The sequence below is a fragment of the Talpa occidentalis genome, unplaced genomic scaffold (assembly GCF_014898055.3).
Source record: "Talpa occidentalis isolate TD23 unplaced genomic scaffold, MPIMG_talOcc4v2.1 talOcc4.10, whole genome shotgun sequence".
NCBI classification, from domain to species: domain Eukaryota; kingdom Metazoa; phylum Chordata; class Mammalia; order Eulipotyphla; family Talpidae; genus Talpa; species Talpa occidentalis.
Genome location: NW_023600993.1, coordinates 84709020 through 84729224, shown reverse-complemented (window position 1 = coordinate 84729224; position 20205 = coordinate 84709020). Strand labels below are relative to the sequence as shown.

Genomic DNA, 20205 nt, shown 5'->3' with positions numbered 1-20205 from the left:
TTAGTTTTAGATAATGGCCATTATCTAAATTACGTTTTCAAAAGTATTTTAAAAATATTTTTGATTAATCTTCTAATATTAAGATGATTAGCTTCCCAGTGATGTTAAATTTACTTGGTTTCACTTTAGTAAATAAATTAACTAATATTACTAAGTTTTCTGAAGAGGACATAAAAGTAATGTAAAAATAAGAGAATTTTTTAAAAGTAAAATTTTGTTTGAAAACTGGATACTGTTTAAACATCTCTTTTATGAGTTGTGAGGTACTTTTTACAAACCAGGTTTGTAAACTGTAGGGACAAAAATAGATCAGTGGATGCCAGGGCCTGGGGATAGGGGAAGGTTTGACCACCAAGGGGCAGCATGAGGGAGCTTTTTGGAGTGAGGAAAATGTTCTGTGTCCTGATCGTGGTGGTGGTTACTCAGATCTATGTGAGCTTTCAAACTCATAGACTTGGATGCCAAAAGAAAAACTTGTCAACACTCACCTGTCTTGATTATATAAGATTGTGGTTGCATGGGTGTATACATTTGTCAAAATGAATCAAGCACTTAAGTTGGGTACATTTAATTGAATGTGAATTATACCTCAATAAAGTAGATTTTTTTTTAAGGTCGGCTTGGTCTGGGGCCTGGAGAATTATGGAGGAAACAGTTCCCAAACCTTTGGATCTCCAAGCCTCTTTACTCCCCACAGGGTGCCGCTAGAAGTAGCACATCTGTGTCAAAACAAAAGACGTTCTTGGTAGAGAAAAAGGATTAATATTTCCCTACTTACCTATATCTTGCTTGACATTTATTACTTGCTCAGCTTTTATCATCATCCTCATTTGTACAGTGGGAATAGTCATTTCCTATCCTTCGTCCTCCCAGGTTTGTAGTAAAGATTAAATTGATAAGTTCTTTAAAAAGAACAAAGCACTTTTCAATTTAGAGGCGTCTTCTGAGTCTTCTGTTACACCTATCTCTGTTTGATTTTACTCCCAGGCAGTGTGGTGGGTGGGAAGGAGGAGTGGTGAGTGTGAGCTCAGCCTGTTCCAGCTCTCATCGCTGGTCATTGCCAAATGCAGTGCAATCCTTGCATCTCATTAGTATTGGGGAACAGAGATTGGAGCAGTTCATTTTGACTTGGGCTTTTATAAGATGCATGTCACAAGGAGATGACTTGTGAGCTGGTAGCTTTCAGGGACCAGACAAATAAGTCACTTCATCTCCAGGATGAGTCCCTTATTCTGTCCAGCATCATTACATAATTATCGAACAATTATTTGATGCCAGACACTATGTAAAAGGGAACAAAAAAATAGATTTTTATAGAACCAATAGTCTTTATTCTTTTGAACATTTAATGGGTCTTTTTAATATGTCAGGCTGTGCCAGGAGTGTGGAATGCAGGAGTAAGAGAGAATCACTGCTTTGGAGTTGCTCCTCATCTTTTGGGGGAACTCAACAGTGAATGGACTGTTACCTGACTGAGGTTGAGGCTATCTTCCATGTAACCCTGGGCGCTGGGCAAACGCAGAGGGACACCTGTTCCATCCCTGGTCTGGGAAGACATCCTATAGAAAGTGATATCTGAGCTGAGCCTGGGTCACTAGTAGAAAAAGCACAGAATGGAAGGATGTTAGAAGCAGAGGGAAACGCATAGACACATGGAGCACAGAAGAGATAGTAGAGTATGTTTGGGCAGCTATTCAATGTTGCTGCAAAGGAGGGAATGTGTAGACAGTAGTACAGTTGACTCTGTAAGGGGGGGACACAGAAAGGGGCTTTTGTTAATTCAGTTTAGCAGGTCCCCAGGACCTCTGGGGGATAGACCCATGGTGTGTAGGAACTCTCGAGCTATTTCTGTTTGAAACAAGAGTTCTGTGCATCCCATACCAGACCCCGCCCTAGAGTTTAGCAGTGTTCCACACTCAGTGCTTGATGGCAGCTCCTTTTGCTGCTTACAGACAAGCCTCAGATTTCCCCAATGCCCTCTCACCATCAGGCTCACACAGCCCCTCTAATTAGTTATTGATCTAGCATTTTTGATTTTTGTTGTGAGTGTGCTTCCTGTTTCTATATTTAGTCAATTCCCAAGTTAATGAAACCAAATTCTGTAGGACCCCTCCCCCCCATCACTTCTGTCCCTGCTACCACTAGGACAGAATGACTCCAAACACTAGTGAAAATGAATTCCACTCTTCCTGCTAACAGACATTGGAGAAGAATGTAGGAGGGGCATTGTCCATGGTCAACTACAGAGTATGTGTGTTGCCTTTGTCAAGTCAGGGTTCCTGGAGCCCAGATTTCATCCTTGACAAAGGTCAGCTATAGTACAAGAGTGATGTGAACCAAAGAGTTTCTTTGACACTCATGCTCCAATGTCTGCAGGTGGTCCTTGAAGATCCTTTAGTGATGGTCTGGGAAACCACTCCATCCTTTCTGGATAGTTTTGATACAGTCATTTAACTTCTCAGCCTCTACTCCCATGAAATAGGCATTTTCTTCTCAAGACTTTGTGAGGATCTACTGGGATACTCTGAAATTTCTTTGAAAATAGTAAAATAGTATGAGAAGGAATAATGGGTTTGCCATTATTCTTAGAAGAATTTGGGATCCAGTATAATCTGGAATGGGATTTCAGATGTAGTGAAAATTATTATTCTGCCTCTTGACCATGAAACTGAATTAAAAAGAAAACAAATCAAGGAATTAATATCCAGAACATATAAAGAATTCTGAGAGCTCAGCAACAAAAAGAACCTGATTAAAAAATGGACAAAGGACTTGACAAATGACTGATAAGTATATGAAAAGACATGCAACATCACTAGTCATTATGGAAATGCAAAGCAAAACCACAATGAGATACGACTTTATACCCATTAGGAAGGCTATTATCAAAAAGAAAAATTGAAAGTCAGGTGTTGGCAAGAATGTGAAGAAATTTTTCATTGTTGGTGGGATTATAAAATGGCATGGGCACTTGAAAACAGCATGGCATTTTTCAAAACATTAAACAGAGAATTACCTTATGATCCAGGAATTCCTGGGTATATACCAAAAGAATTGAAAGAGTTGATTCGAAGAGATATTTGTACACCCATGTTGATAGCAGCCTTATTTGTAATAGCCAAAAGGTGGAAGCACCCCAAATGGCCATTGAGAGATGAATGGAAAACAAAATGTGGTATATAAGTAAAATGGAATGTTACTCAACTTTCTTTCTTTTTTTTTTTTTTTAAAGATTGATTGATTGATTGATTGATTGATTGATTGATTTATACAAGCACTGGGTACAGTCAGAAGCGCGGGAGGGTGAGAGAATTCACCAGAGCCAGAGCGGGGAGCAGAGCAGGCAGAAGGACCGAAGTACACTGCTGAGGGGAGCAGCGGGCGGCAGGAGAGGTCTGCGCACCGTGTGGGACTCTCCTCCGGTGGCCGGGGAGCAGCCAGGGATCGAACCGGCGCTGCAGAGGCTGCAGGCAGCTTCGCAACCCAGCGCTCAACCGCTGCGCCACCTGGGAGGTCCATTACTCAACTTTAAAAAGAAAGGAGGGCCTCCCTGGTGGCACAAGGGTTAAGATGCAACCTGTGAAGCTATCCACAGCCACTGCAGCATAAGTTTGATCCCTGGCCAGGGACCTACCCACATGGCACAGCAGACCTCTCCTGCCTCACCTGCTGCTCCCCTCAGCGGTGTACTTTGATCAATCTGCTTGTTCTGTTCCCCACTCTGTCTCTGGTGAATTCTCTCACCCCCTGTCTCTGGCCTGTGCCTCAGCTTTTGTATGCATAAATAAATAAATCTTTTTAAAAAAATAAAAAGAAAGGAAATTCTAGCACAGGCTACAAAATGAATGAACCTTGAGGACATTATGCTGAATGAAATAAGCCAGGTAAAGGGAACAATCATTCTGTACAATTCCACTTACACGAAGTATGTAAGAGTCATCAGACTCATAGACAGAAAGTAGAATGGTGGTCTCCAAGAGTTGGGGGAGGGAAAACATCTGGGAAGATGAAAAAGTTTTGGAGGATGTGGTAGTGGTTGCACAGTGTTGTGAATGTGCTTAATATTGCACTGACTGTACACTTAAAAACAGTTAAAACAGCAAATATTATGTATATTTAGCATAATTTTTAAAAGGTTAATGTAAAAATGTAAGTTTTATGTTTTGTGTATATTACCTAAAAAAACGCATCAAAGACAGTTTTTAAGGGGAATAGAAAACTCAGACTGGCAGCCTGTGCCCCATTTAGATTAGAGCAGCAATTCATTCTCTCAGCGTTGGCTTAGGGCCTGGGACTTTATGGGACCCAAGGGCTTATAAGCCCCCAAAGCCTTTTGTAGTACCAGCTGGTAGAGCTGCTACCTCTTTCTCTGAGTTATTGCCCAGGTGCCCAGTAGATCCCCCCAGGGGTTGGGGTCAGGGTAATAGCCCCCCTACTGGCCTTACTCCCAGTGGGGCATGTCTGCCCAGGATAGTAATTTTCCATTCTAGTCCTGCCCCAGCTTCTCAGCTGGGTTTGGACCTTCCTTCTTGGTTTGGGGGGAGCACAGCAGGTGTCCTGGGCCTGTGCCAGCAGCAGCTGATCCACCCGCCCCAGAGAGCTGAACGCCATGAGGAAATTTCCACAGCTTTCTCGGCCCCCTCTGTGTTCTCAGGAGTGACTTATCCTCTGTTCTCTGTAGGTTTTCTTTTCCTCTGCCTGCAGCATTGCAGTGGATGCTACTCTGAGGCAGAAAGCTGAAAAGTTCCAAGCTCACCTGACCAAGAAGTTCCGGTGGGACTTTGAGGCGGAGCCTGAGGACTGTGCCCCCGTGGTGGTAGAGCTCCCTGAGGGTGCGGAGACCGGCTAACTGGGAAAGCTCAGCCCTGGGAGACTCCTTCCCACATGGTCGCAGTCCTGGCCTCTCTATCACCCCTTCCTACAGGAACTTGCCGGAGCAGCAGTCCTACCAGATTCTACAAAGATGGAGCCAGCCAGAAATCCTTCCCGTAGTAATAAGTAAGTTCCATTAGTGCCAAAGAAGCTGTATTCACCCTGAAGGCACTTTCGTGGGTTCCAGTCAACCTGGACTTGGTGCTAACCTTACTGGATTCCAAATGGGCTCTTCCGAAGCTCCTGGGAGAGACCTGCCTTAGCAGCTATCTACTTGCTTCTGAAAGAGAAAAAAGAACAACCAAAGCCATGGAAAACAGATTTGCTTACTACAGAGTATGATTAGAAAACAAGAAACCCTGGACTGCCCCACAAGTCTGAGATGTCAGTTGGTGACTGTTTTGAAGAGAAGTTTCGAAGGCTAACAGGGAATGAGCCAGAATTTCTGCCTGCCCCTTGTTGAGTGGATATATGTCACAGAAAATTTGGCCATGTTTTTCCAGGAGCCCCAAATTGGGAAGGGTGTAACACTGAAAGTGTTTGAGTCTTGATTCTTACTTTCTCCATCTAAGTCCCATTTCCCTGTCCAAAGGTCCCTGTGGGCAATCTTCCAAGATTTCTGTGGTCCCTGAGCTCAGAGTCCTAGCAGGTGCCACTCCCTTCCCATGCGTTCCATTCTGAGGCCCAAACCCAGATGTGGGACTTGGCGACCTACCTTGTGGCCCCAGTCCTCACTAGAACCACCGTGACTATTTCTGATGACCTGGGGGTTCAACAACAAAAGGAAAGGTCCTTGCTCTATGCCTCTTCTTGCAAGCTCTAGAGATGACCTGGCTAGTCTAGATTCTCCCCATTGTGCTCTAGAGACATCAGCCACTGAAGTAATGACACACTGGTTGTCTGGGAGTCGTCAGAGCATTCCCTTTGTGCACACAGGCCCTGCTACCCTGACCTTGTACTGTACTGTGGTCAGATTCCCTTTGCCCTTTCTTTCCAAGACTGTTTCCTTTCCAGGTTTTGGAAGAAGAATTCCTGCTGGTTAAGACTTAAGGATCCACTTGTTTCCTTGGAGATATTTTTCCAAGAGCATAATGTACATTAAAGTGTTTTGAGTTGAGACTAAATCCCCTTGTGTGAGTCTCTCTTGCAGTTAATCTGCTCAATTTCCAGAGCAGCCAGGCCACTATTGGTGGATACATTTCCTCTGTACTGAGTGCCAGGAAACCCTGTCCAATCTTTGCCAGCTGTGGAGGACGCAAGCTTCGAGCGTTACCCTCCGTTACCAGTGGAGTTGCTGAGACAGGCACACCCGAAGGAAGGAATGCTACCCTGTCTAGTAGTCACCCCATCTACGCTTTCCCTCAGTTATTTCACTTTGCGCTTCTCAGTTACCCATAGTCAGCTGTAATCTGAAAACTTTACTTAGGATATTTTGAAAGCGATGACATTCATATAACTTTTATTGCAGTGTATCATTATAATTGTTCTATTAATCTGTGCCCAATTTAGAAATTCAACTTTATCATAGGTATGTATATGTATAAAAAAATCATACAGGGCCTCCCCTGGTGGTGCAGCATTTGAGCCCTGGGCTGTGAGGCTGCCCGCAGCCTCTGCAGCGCCGGTTTGATCCCCGGCTGCCGGCAAAAGTCCCAAATGGCACGACAGACCCCTCTTGCCGTGCCCGCTGCTCCCCTCAGCAGTGTATTTCTGTCAGTCTGCCTGTTCTGTTCCCCGCTCTGGCCCTGGTGAATTCTCTCACCCTCCCGCGCTTCTGACTGTACCCAGTGCTTGTATAAATAAATAAATCTTTAAAAAAAAAAATCATACATGGGGTTTGGTACAACCCACATTTTTCAGGCATCCACTGTGGGGTCTTGCACTACATTCCCTGCACCCACTGAGGCTGGGCCTGGGGGAGATGGGGAAGAGTGGGAAGCAGGGGCTTGTGTGAATTTGCTATTTTCCTCCCCCAAACCTGTCCAGAACTACTTGGAGCTTGTTAAAAGTGTAGATTCCAAAGGAATGAAGTCCTTATTCACACTACCACGTGCATAGATGGGCCTAGAAAACAGTGCTAAGGAACCAGTTTCAAAGACCATGTATTGTATGACTCCGTTCATATGAATTGTCCAAAATGAGCAAATCCATAGTGAGGGAAATGTGAGTGGTTATAAGGGGATAGGAAAGTAGGGAATAGAGAATTCACTGGGAATGGATATGGGGTTTCTTTTTGGAGTGATGAAAAGTTTGTGGAGTTAGTGGTGATAGTTGCACAATCTTAAAATGCTAAAACTACTGAGTGTACATTTTAAGATGGTGAATTTTATGCTGTGTAAATTATTTCTCAATTGTAATATCTAAAACTGCAGATTCCCTGACCCCACCCTGCAGGCACTCAGAAGCAATGAATCTGGATAGGGCCTGTGTTCTGAGGCACCCTCAGTTTTGAGTACCTAGAAGTGACAGCATTTTTATTAGTGCTCCTTTGGGATAGACTGTTTTCCACTGGCATTATCAGGACAGCACCTGGGGGTTGGGGCATGTGATCTTGTTCTCTAAGCTCATTGATCTTATGTCTACAGACCCACACCACCACCATACACAAAAGGGATTAAGGGAAAGTACTATTTACAAAGCTTTGTTATTTCACTGAATCCTCACAATATGTGGTTAAGTGCTATTGTTATCCTCGTTTTACTGATAGGAAAATGGACTCAGCTTCCATCATTTTGCCGGGGTCTCACAGCTAGTACCAACTGAAGACAAGAATCAAGCCCAAATCTTTTGGTGTCTGCAATGCTCAGCCATTGCATTACTGACTGGGAATTACTCTACCCCTGCTCCTGAATGTCCAGGACAGCCTTCCCCTCGCCTTGTTCCCCTGATCTAGCCTTAGCCGTTTTGACAGACAGCTGTGTGATCCTGGGCAAGCCACATTCATTCTCCTGGCCTCAGTCTACTTATGTACAAAATGAGACTGTTTGCTTAGATTTGGGCTTTGTGGTACAGGTTCTCCAGCCTCCCTCAGGTCTTTAAAAGTGGGCCTTTGTGTTATTTTAAGTGTCTTCAAAAGGGAAACTACATTTACACAGCATAGTATGACTGGACCAACAGGAAAACAATAGGTCTCTTGTTGGGGGCTGGAGTGACATCGACTTCATATCTTCTCTTGCTTGCTTGTCCCAGCTGGCAGTCCTCTATGTGTCTTTGATGAACAAAAAATGAAAACAAATCAATTATTACTTAATGCTTGCTGTAGTTTTGGAAGGCAGAAACCTTCCACACTGAGAACCAGTGGCATTGCTGATCTCTAAGCTCCCTTCCAGTTCTAACATCTAAAAGTGATGCTATTGGCAAGATCTGGCCTGATTTTAAAATCCCCTCAAATGCAGGCCTCCTGGGGTCTGGCTCTTACTTGCAAGGCTGCTTTATCCTATTAACAGATTTAGCAGTGGTGGTGACTTCCCAACCCCTTCGCAGTCCCCATGACAGCCGTGCTGCTCTTGAATCCCACGCCCCCCCCCCCTCGTAATTTCTCGCCACTTGAGCAGTGGAGGAGTTCCCCGCTGCTGATTGCCTCTTAACATCCATAATTATTTCCCCATGTCATCCTCTTATAAATATTATTTAATACTCCCAGGCTTCTGTGACATGTTGGTCTCTCCAACTTACTAGACTTTGGCTTAACCAAAATGCCCACTTCCTGTTGAAATGAGGTTTAGAAATGTGGAGTGAATGCCATGGGCAAAGCCATCCCAGAGTCACGTCCACCAGATTTAAGCAGAAAGGAGAGGGGCAACTGACTGAACTACCTAATGGTCTCAGGCCCCCATGATTCTCCTTAGTCCCCTGCTGTCCATTGCACTTCCTCAACTCAAAGGTCACCATATCTAGCCCTGGCAGGCTATTTTCAATCTTCTATGCCCAGATTATGCCCCAACTCCAGTGCTGCTTTATTTCTCCCCCAACCATGTACTCCTGCTGTGGACTGGCCTCCCTGCTGATCTGTGGGATGAGAACCAGAAATAATGGCAACTGCTCCCTGCTGAGTCTTTAATGGGGTGTCCTGCTCGCAACCCCCTCCCCCACCTGCCAGGTCACCTGTCCTTGCCCTGGATCTATCTGGTGTTCACATAGGTAGACTTGCCAGATTTCTAGAAAGCAGATGCCAGTTAAAATGCTTGATGGAGGAAGTAGGAGAAATAGGGGATTCTCAGTGGAGTGGTCCAATGTCTGTACAGATGGTCTGTACGGAAGAAATTCCATAGGTCCCTCTTGCTTGGATTTTTTTTTCTTGCTTCTTCTTTCCCCAAATTTTCCTGTTTTCCCTCTGTCCACCTCCAAATACTTTCACCTGGCTCAAGTCTGAACTCTACCTTTTTAAGAGGATGCAAATACAGTTACATCTTGAGATAGAGCAGTTGAAGAAAAGTGTGGAACCCTCACTTAAGAGATTAGTTTGGGAGAACTGTCTTGAAGATGGAGGTCTGCATACTGCAGAATGCAGACTCAGGACTCAGTGAAGAAGTTACGTGAAGGCAGGGTTGGCTCCATTTCTCTTTCATTCAACCAGTATGTTCGGAGCACTTGCCCTGTGAACTTACTTTCAAGGTGGGGGCAAGTAATAAGCATAGTAAGTAGATTTAGAGTATTTCATTATGAGAAGTGTTCTGGGGTGGGGGGTAGAGCAAAATATAGGATATTGAGAGTCCTGGCAGGATGAGGAGAGACATTACAATTTAAGTGAGGTAACATATAAGCAAAGACTTGGAGTGGGTAAGTGGGCCATGTAATTGTCTGGAGGAAGAGTGTTCTAGTGTGTGGGGCCTCCCTGGTGGTGCAAGGGATTAAGATGCAACCTATGAAGCTCACTGCAGCCACTGCAGCACGAGTTTGATCCCCGGCCAGGGAGGTGACCCACATGGTGCAGCAGACCTCTCCTGACTCGCCCACTGCTCCCTTCAGCAGTGTATTTCAGTTGATCTGCCTGTTCTGTTCCCTACTATGTCTCTGGTGAATCCTCTCATCCCCGCCAAAACTCTGGCCCGGTTCTTGTATGTATCAATAAGTAAATCTTAAAAAAAAAAAAAATAAAAGTGTTCTAGTGGGTGCAAAGGCCCTGGGGCAAGAGTGTGTTTGGAAGAATACCTGGTGGCCAGTCTGGTGAGAGTGGAGTGATCAAAGGAGAGAATGTAGGAGTTCCACCTTTAAAAAAGGACCAGGTTTATGGATTGTGTTAAAAACGTTGCATTTTACTCAGTGAAATAGAGACCAATGGGTTTTAAGTAGAAAAGTGACATGAGCTGACTTTTGTTTTAACAGGATCAAAAGCTGCTGTATTGAATGCAGACTGTAAGGGGACAGATGGAAGCAGGGAGGCCAGTAAGGAGGCTAGAGGAATAATGCAGGTGTGAGAAGATGCTGACTCGGATCTGAGTGGTGTCTGGTGTGCACCCTAGCGCTGTTTCCATGATTCAGATGTCCTTTAAAGGACTCTTCCAGCCTGATCGCCCCTACTTCTCTGAAGTTTCAGAGTCTGGGCAGAACACCAGCACATTGGAGTATTCCAATGGACACACACAGAAGTACCCTCTTTTCTGTCCCATCACAGAATATTTCCTGTTCCCAAACACCCAAGGTACATATGGGTAGATGGGGCAATGGTGAAGGACTGTGGAGGGCTGTTTGGAATTCTGGGGAATGGGTTAGAGGCAGGGACATGAGATGGCTCTGTTGAAAAGTGGTGGGTGAATCTGAGGCCCCTGATTAGCCTTGGCCTCACTATCAAGTGATTGGGTGCCAATGGGTGATGAGGTGGGTCCCTTTTGATGTTGATGTTCTTGGGACCAACAGGGAATTTGGCACCTGGGAACCTCTCCCTGCTAGTATTAACTTGTCCTAGCCAAGAACCATTCATGTTCCCACTCCCACCACAGAATTTTCGCAGACATTCAGTTGTTTAACATGAGCTGGCAGAGTAAACATGTGGGGACTGCCTTTCTGATACTGCGGACTGTGTTGGCCCTTTTTTTTTAAAAGGTCCTTATTCGGGTGGAACACAAGTTCTTCAAGGGAGGGCATAACATTCCTGTCACACAGACAGGAAACCTAGGCTCTGAGATGAGAAGGGATTTCCCCAAAGGCACAGGTTAGAGAGCCTCAGAGCCACAATTCCAGCCTGCCTCTCTGAGTCCAGCCTGCCCTGCCACTGGCCAGCGTTCCTTAATAAGGACAGTTACATAATCTGTGATAATTACTAGCAGATCCAAGGCGGCCAGGCTGACAACCGCCCATGTCAGCCACTTGTCTTTACAACTTGCTAATATTCCCACCCAGACCTTCCATGTTTACATCTGTCCTGTGGACACAGTGGACCGCCCTGACTCCAGCTGAGGTGGCAGCTAGGAGTGGGAGGGGGAGTAGTAGCATCTGGTCCACAAAGAGGCTGCTCTTTCCCCTTATGGACTCCTGGGTCCACTGAGGGCTGCTCACTCTGAGGCGCACCTTCCACCCTGGCCTGCCAGAGTCACTATTGAATTTGCAAAAGGCATTTGCTTTAGAAAAAGAAGCTGAAGGGCTGATTTGATGACTGAACATTTTCTGTCCATTCTGGACATCCTCTAGACAGGTCTTCACCTTTGCTTCCCCTCTATGGATCAATAAGTCATTTTATTCTAAGTCTGGCAACCTGAAGGTAGAGAACGGGAGGTGGGAGTTGAGGGGACCTCTGTGGCACATTTTGAAAAAGGCTGCACCATTGTCCACTTCCCTTTTGGAAATTATCCATTTATATCTTATACTTCTTTTTCTGTTAAATGTTCCTTCTTTTAAAAAAAATATGTATTTAGGGCCCCCCTGGTGGCACAGGGGTTAAAGACAATGCTATCAAGCTATCACCAGCCACTGTTACGTGAGTTCAATCCCTGACATGAGCTAACCCACATGATGCAGCAGACCCCTCCTGTCTTGCCTGCTGCTCCCCTCAGCAGTGTATTTCAGTAGATCCACCTGTTCGCTAGTGAATCCCATTCTGTCTCTGGTAAATCCTCTCACCCCCCACACCTCTGGTCTATACCCCAGTTCTTGTATCTGTAATAAATAAATCTTTAAAAATATAAAAAAATATTTATTTATCTTATAAAATATCTTAATATTAGAAATATTTCCCCCAGTTTGCCTTTTAAATTTATAATGGTTTGAAATATATGCTTTAGGTTCATATGTGTCAAATATGGCACATATTTGAGTTGAATTTTTTTTTATTTTTCCCACAGTTTTAATGCTTAAAAGTCCATTCCCATATCTAGCTTTTCCCAGTACAAGACCTTTTTTTTTTTTTATTTTGCCACAATCAGAGCCATATTTCCTCAGACCCACTTAATCTATCTCCACTGCTACCTTTCACATCTGAGATAGGGTCTTGAATTTTCTCTCTGAATTTTAGGTCCTAATTCATAGCCTTATGCCTCCATACTTGTTTTTTTCCTCAGGCTCTAAGGACTTCTCACAAGCCTTCCTGATCCCTGGACTGCATTACAGCCAGAACCACACACTTAAGGTGGCCCTTGGCATCATGCGCTGGTGGTGTCAAGTGCTTTCTAGTTGCTTCTCAGAGACTAGAATCATTCGCTCATGATTTCATACCCCCCTATGCTCCAAGCATGGGGCTAAGTGCATAATCACTTTCTTGATTGGAAGATTCCCTCTCCCTCTCTGAGAAAGCTGTGTTCCTGCACGAAAGGCCCTTAGTACAGCCAGTGGCTACTGTTACAGTGGACTGCACCACCCATTCCTGTTCGCCTCTCTTCTAGTGTCTGGCCTCCTTTGCTTTGAGGAAGATTTTTTCTATTCCATGTCATCCTCGGTAGGAGTGCCAGTTACATACCTCACCCTATCCTTCCACCCACAGGGATAGATTCACAACTCCAGCTAAGCCACTTGGCATCTTCCCTGGGATGCTGCTTCTAGATAGTGCCTGCTTTTGGAATTACGGTGCCAGAAGACTAGTGCCTCAATTGGAACTAATAGGGCTCATCATCTCCATTTTAAAAATAAATCCTTGCACCAGAAATGAGGAGGAGGCCAACACAGAAGGAAACTGAGCTGAGAGAGTGAGAAAGTGCCAACAGCATCATTGGTGCCCCTAATTCTAGCCCTACCTGCATCCCTAATCCCCCACACTTCCTTTTTTATAAGCCAATGCAAGACCTTTTCAATTTTTTGAATTTTGGTAAGAATAATTAACATGAGATCTACCCTCTTAACAAAATTTTAAGTACATAATTTGGTATTGTTGACTACAGGTTCACTGTCATAGTCATACAGCAGATCTCTAGAACACACTCATCTTTTTTAACTGGAACTTTATTGGTAACTCCTTATCTCCTCTTCTCCCTAACCCCATATAATCACGATCCCATTTTTTTGATTATCTGAATTTGACTATTTTAGATACCTCATACTATTCATAATAGCCAAGCTGTGAAAAGAAACTAAATGTCCTTTGGTAGATGACTGGATAATGAAAATGTGGTACATACATACAATGGAGTATTATTCAACCTTTATATGTAATATAATATGTAATATGAATGAACCTTGAAGACTTTATGCTGAGTAAAATAAGCCAGTCACATAAAGTTCAATGTAATTCTTTTTCATTTAAGTCCCTTTGGGGCAGGTTTCTGCCTCTGCAGCCAAAAGAATCCTGGCTAATTCACTCCTGCATTGTGAGGCTTTGGCTCTTCATTATCTGTTCATCTGCAATAACTCCTAAGATGTCAGAGTTCAAAGGACACTTAGAGAACACAGGCTTATCCTGCAGGTGGTAAAACCAAGATCTCAGGATGGAAAAAGAACTTTTCTAAGATTCAAAAAGAAAAGAGTTTGAAGAGCCTGCACTCACTGGCCAGCAGCCTAGGTAGTGGAGCTGTGGGCCTCTGAGACAGTGCTGGAGCGCTTAGTGGCTATTGATCTGTTGTTTTTGGATGCCTTACCCAAACCGGATTGCCACTGCTTCACCAGCGTGTGTACAGCCAAGGGAGAGCTCCAGGATGGGCCAGAACCCAGGGAGAATGCTGCCTTTGCTGTTGCTCCTGCTGCTCTGACTTCTAGGGCCCTGGCCCTGCAGCAGAGAGTGGAGGTGGTCACCGCCATGGCTGACACTCTGATCACTCACTATATGCCAGGAGACTGGTTAAACCCTGGCAGTAGTTTTACATACACTAGCTCTTTGAAGCCTTGCAGCATCCCTGGAAAGGAGGTGCTATGGCAACCCCCATTTTTCCAGTAAGCGAACAGGCCCAGAGAAGTTAGGGAACTTCCTGATGGTCACATTGCAATTGATCCCCATGCTTGGACTGACTCCACATGATATGACTCCAGAGTGTCAGGTAACCTTGCACCAGGGAAGGCAAATTCAGAAGCCAGTGGGGGTCAGGTGGGCATGTGACTGAGTGGAGAGCTTCGAGAGGACAGTCTGCTTTTGCTCCTCAAATCTAGCCCAGGACAGCCAATACAAGTCAGGCTTGTCAGAGCTTCCAGTTTTCTAAGAGGAGCCGGAAATCTGGATTTTTGTGTGAAAATTCTCTATTTTTAAACCCTGGCAACAAATTAAGATTTGAAAGAAAAAAACAAAACTGTGCAGACCAACCAAAAGCACATTTGCGAGTTCATGGATTGCAGCTTTTCTGCTCTACTCTACTCTTGTGTGGCTGGAGGACCATGCTTTGACCCACAGGGGTCCCTTTCCATTGCCTGGCAGGAGAATTGGCCCTCAGGGAGTCGAAGTGGGACCCTGCCTTTTGCGGGCTAGTCACTCATTTTAGACTGTGCCTCAAAGGGGAGGCCCCAGCAGTGGGGGCAGGGTAAGGAGCGGCAAGGGAATACCAAGAGAGCGGAAGGAGATATATCCTTTCATTTTATGGGCGAGGACATCTCACATGTCCATATCCCACAGTAACTCAGCAAAAGCGCTGTGGGACTAGATCTGAGGTCTTTCTGAGCCATATCAACCACCTGGATGCCATTGAGCCGGGGCTCTGGACTACAACAGAATCCCAGCCTTGCCCATGATAGTGGTAATACTAGGAAAGTCACAGAACCTCTCTGAGACCCAGTCTGTAAAGTGGGGATGGCAGCGACCTCGGGCTAAGAGTGAAGAGCAAATGAAGTACAGACTGTGAAAGCGCCTGGCACACCATAGGTCAATGGTCAGTGCTTGCCTTCTTCCTCTCTCCCCTCTATCTAGGACACAGCCAAAGAGCTGGGAAGGCAGGGGAAAGGCCTGATCATGCACTTCACTCATGGTGTCATGCTTCATTTTTTACTCGCATTCTTTACTCTTAGTCTGTCCCCACTGAACACAAGCTTGGGCATCTGTCGGAACCAATCAGAAGGGCAGTGATGGGAGCTAGGTGGGCAGCAGGGCTATGTACCTGAATATGGGCTCAAGATCACAAAGCCACCTGGGCTAGTGGCCTCTGGGCCTTGGCCATAGCACAGGAGGCCCTGGCTACTCGTCAAAAAGAGGTTCAGTGTGTTTGATGCCTTCTTAGGGGTTGTGGGTCCCAGGAGAATGTTGGAGGAGGCTTTCAGGATGCAGTTGGGGTGGGGGGTCAGTGGGAGTGGCTAGTGATTATCTGATCCAGCCTACATGCTGCTGTGTCCCTCCCCCAGGAGAGATGTGAAGGATTGATCTTGATGCCCTTTCCTTCTCAATGTGGTGCCCAAACCCAAATAGTCTCTGTCAACCACAGGAAGCTGGCACATAAGAGGAAGCCTAAACAGGCTTTCCTGTCTTTCCTGATCTAGTTCAAACACAGGTGCCTTATAATAGGGAGAAGAGCGCAGAGAGGGCAAAGGCTTTACTAAGGTTTCAGAGCATGTTCATGCCAGGGCCTGTGTCTAAGCCATCCTGTCACCTGTCTAGAACATGAGCTCTGTGGGGGTAAGACTGATGAGTCAGGTGTGTCTCCCTGTGACCTCCTCTACCTGCCCCAGGCCCAAGAGCTGATACAGGGCCTGCACACCTCACCTATGCCCCCCACCAGGAAGCCCAGCTCAGCAAGCAAATCAGAAATCTTGGCACTGCTGTCACTGCTTGGACAAGTCCTTTAACTTCTCTCGGACTCAATTTTCTTCTGTAAAGTAGCCTATTAGCTCTGCCCCAAGTTCTTGTGAAACCACAGCATCCAGCATGTTCCCATCTCCAGGAACAGGGAAATGAGTTGAAGATATCTGCAGCTCTCTTTGCCCTGTGTCCAAAGCTGGAGCCTGTGTGCTGGGTATATGCTGACTTACAATGATATGCTGGAACTGAGTCTGTCCCCCTTCCTGCCTGGTCCTCCCAAGGCAAGGGGTGAGGCTGTACCTCTTCATCTCCTGGTCATCAGTCTTCATCCCTGGACTTGGCCCAGAGGAGGAGAATGAGTCAATGGAGGGGTGACTGGATGAATAATATCCTACCAGCAGTGCTTGTCAAACCCCCTCCATATGCCACCCTCTCTGTATACGTCATTCTTCATCCTGGCAGCAGTCTTGGGCCTGGAGGGAGCCACACCCTTCCGTGTCATCTGTTCACTATGCACACACAGACCCAGATTGTATTTCCCAAATGTCCCCAGAGGCCTTGACCAGACCCATCCAGGATAGCCACTCCCAGCTTCCCTCAGGCTTTAGCTGCCTCTCCCAGCATCCTTGGCCTGGCAGGACTTGGGGGCCTCATCTCCACAGCCATGTGGCTGGCTCCCAGTGAACCTTAGCCTCCCATGTCTATTCAACTTGGTGTGTCTTTGAGGGTCCTCAACTTTTTTTTCCACCTGGTAAAAGAAACAGCTTCTCAGCCTGAGGGTCCCCATAAGGCTTTATCCTGACTCCCCACACATACACACCTCAGCTGGAATGACTGAGACTGAGCCTCCTGGGTCCCAAAGGGCAGGACTGAGACAAGTGGGGTGAAGTTTCAGGAGGCAGCTCTAATACCTCAGTGTGAGGTTGAAACTGCCAGCATGGAAGGCGCACCTAAGAAGTGATGAGTGCTTCCACCCGAAAGGTGTGCAAATAAAATGTAGCCTGCGCAATAGAGCTAACACAGATCTCCACCAAAAAAGAAGCTTCACAGGTGACTGTGACTGTGAATTGCCTTCCAGTTCTTACACTGCATATCTCCTTTTTTTCTAGGATTTTCTCTGCAAGCAACCAAGTCCCAAGACAGACACAGATATCAGCACACTTGATTCAGGGTAGAGAGAAGGGGAGTCCAGTGACTGATGGTGAGTTGTTTGTGAACACACCACAGGGCTCAGCACCAGCTGCCTTTTTGTGGGGCCTTCACTGGTCTCCTTGGATCAAGGCTGATACGAGACCCTAATCTGGCCCAAGAGATTCCTGAGATGCTGTTGGTGGTGGGTCCAGCCACCTAGTGGATATGGGAGCCAGGGAAAGCAAAGGATGTGGGGAGCTGGTGATTCCAGATCCAACTTGAATCTGGGTAGAAAAGCAGGGACCCAAGTCTATGAAGACCTATACACCCAATACTATGAGGAGGACAGGAGAGAGCATGCACCAGAATTCACCCACTCATTGCTTCCCTCTCTTGGGCTCAAAAGAGGTCACACTCATCTGTCTCTCTCACACTTTAGGGTGGAAATGGCATTGCATACACAAGCAGACCCACCCAAACCTCTCATCCACCTCAGACACACACGCATATAGGGACACATACAGAGATATACCCTCCAGGAACCACACAATCATCCACATGCATGTGGGCATGAACATAGTCCCCACCTGCTTATGGGGACTGGCTCAACTCAGCCACCCTGGTTGGGGAAGCTGGCCAGGGCTAGGTGGATGCTCTGCGTCTTTGTTCTGGAAGCACTGGTTATATTCAAGCTATTTCCTGCCTCTCCCCATGGCAGACCCTGCCTATCAGGAGTCAGCAGGGCTGGAGTCTGCTAGGAGCTTGTAGGGTAGTTCAGCAGGGCTCTGGAGTCAGCTAAACCTGGGACCAGGTTTTAGTTCTCCCGCCTTCTAGCTCTGTGACCCTATCAAGTCATTGAACCTTTCTGAGCCTCCACTTTCTCATTAGGTAAGTGGGCATAAATGTGGACCTCTTACATTCTGTTGACTGAAATATCACTGCTGTAAAGGTTAATAAAGGAGATCTATCTTCAGTCAGGGGTGATGACTAGCCTGACAAACAGAGAGTCCTGGTCAGCTGTACCCACTCTTCTGAGGTAATTATAACTTACCACTGTGAAAGTTGGGCTGAATACAATGGAAAGATCACATTAATTCTATAGCAAAGTATTTTAAAAGTAAGTGTGTGGTAATCTTTAGTATCTTTATGTAAAGGTAAAAAGTAGGGAAGTGTATTGTATACATTTAGGGAGCCATACCTCTGTGGTCAGAAGCAATGTATGTGTGAGAAATGCAAGAACTAGGTCATAAAATCTTTGTTCTAAAGGACATCTTTATGGACATGTTGGCCTGGTCAAACATTCCATTTTTTATCCTTCAAGTGGTGACTTAGTGTGCAACGTAGTGTGGGGGTTTGGACTTACAGTGTGCTGGGTCTTTGGGGCAGCCTACAGGGCATCTTCACAGCCAGTCTGCTCTGTTATAGCTGCCTCTGGCCTCTGTAGCCTTCCTCTTTTTGGTTTTCAGCTGCCTTACTCCTGAGATGGAATCCCAGAAGCAGGGAACCTTAGGGTGAAAAGAGAGGATTGGATCCATTCCATCCAATTTGATTTAAAAAAGGGAAACTGAGGCCACTAGAGGATGAGCAATTGGTGCAAAGGGCATTAGTGGAAGCCCTGAGACCAGAGCCCCTGGCCTCAAAGGTTTAGACTTGGCCCCTCTTTGAAATCTTGGAAGAGGTGAGGGGAGGAAGAGGAGGAAACGCTTGGACCAAAGCAAGGGTTTTCCAGAGAACTGTTTTTGAAAAATTGAACTAAAAAGAAAAATGGAAAAGGGTGCTGGCTTCCCGATATTTTCTGCCTTGTCTTCCTCTGGGCACTCACTTTCAGCAGCTCTCAGCCGGCCTGCAGCTCTCCTCACAAGCTGCTTCCAACCGCCCACAGGCTTCCTAAAATGGTCTCTGTAAGCTAATTCCAGAGGGTGAATGGCAGAGAGCAGGCCTGGGGGGTGGGGGGGTTCTTCCTTAGCCAGTTCTGCGCAGGCGCAGGGAGGCTCCACATCTCTCTGAGCTGGTTGCCCCCAATCCCAGCTCTCTTCCCAGGTGCTTCAGCTCCTTCCTGTCCTGGGGGGGGAGAGGGAGTTGGGGTCCAGGTCCCACCTCTCACTGCCTCCTTCGCACTGCCTGACCTCTTGGAACAGTTTATTTTTCCCTCTTAAAAAAGTAATTTTTTAAAAAATTATGTAATAATGCATATTTATGGTAATATAGGAAGGTATAAAGAAGAAAATTAAGATCACCTTTAATCAGTCCCTCCAGATGAAACAACCATTAACCTTTAAACGTATGTCCTTCCAGACTTTGGGCCAAGCACATATTAAAGAAAGAGGAACTAATTTGTACACAATGTTCTGAAATCTGTTTTTTCATTCCAATCATATATTCATAAACATCTGTCCTAGAACAATCACACTTCTACAGTATGATTTTTAGTGCCTGTATATGACTACAATCACACTTTATTCAACCCATTCCTATTGCCTAAAATTTTACCTTGTGTCTGTTTTTCCCTAGTGCAAAATAATGCATCATTTATTCTTGTATTTAAATCTTTGAGCTCATCCTAATTATTTCCTTAAGACAACTTCCTGGAATTGGAATTACTAATTGATTGGTTTAGATATTTTTTTAAAAGATAAATGCAAAATTATGACTGCTCTCTTTCCACATTAAGCATGTACTAAAGAAAAACTAGAAAATATATGTAAGTTTGCCTGTTTCTTACCACCAAGTCTCTGTTGAAATTTTTGCTGTAAAATGTCTAATCTTTTTCATGTACACATTTGTGAGTATATATGCACACACACTCACACATATATAATGGAATTCTACTTTGACCATTTGTTCGTATCAGTACATTTACACTCACAATATCACTTTTATCAGCTGTATGATATTTCATTGTACGTGTATACCTGGCCGTAACCACAAGCCATCTTGTCAGGTAAGAGATTTCTAATTTTACTAAAGTATAAAGATTTTGGTAATAAATGTGCTTGGGAGGCATCTTTGCTTCCTGTCCACTTCCGTTCTTAGGCTCCATAGTAGTGGAATTGCTGACTCAAGGGGCTTTCTGTTGACATTGCATCATCTCTCACCATAAGTCTAAATACCAAGCCAGTACAGAGGCT

At 45.4% G+C, this 20205-nt stretch overlaps 1 protein-coding gene across 7 annotated transcripts in view; it reads left to right on the top strand.

The window, feature by feature from the left end:
* The window catches only part of AAR2 (AAR2 splicing factor), a 28979-nt gene extending 11209 nt beyond the window's left edge, over positions 1 to 17770 (top strand). For 6 of the 7 annotated variants that reach the window (XM_037495664.2, XM_054696761.1, XM_054696746.1 and 3 more), the window contains exon 4: positions 4682 to 6660. In XM_037495664.2, the coding sequence (XP_037351561.1) occupies positions 4682 to 4849 (168 nt within the window). In that variant the 3' untranslated portion in view covers positions 4850 to 6660. Of the gene's footprint in view, positions 1 to 4681; positions 6661 to 17055 lie in introns of those variants that run through there. The other variant, XM_037495700.2, reaches the window with a different exon arrangement.
* The last annotated feature ends 2435 nt before the right edge of the window (positions 17771 to 20205 follow it).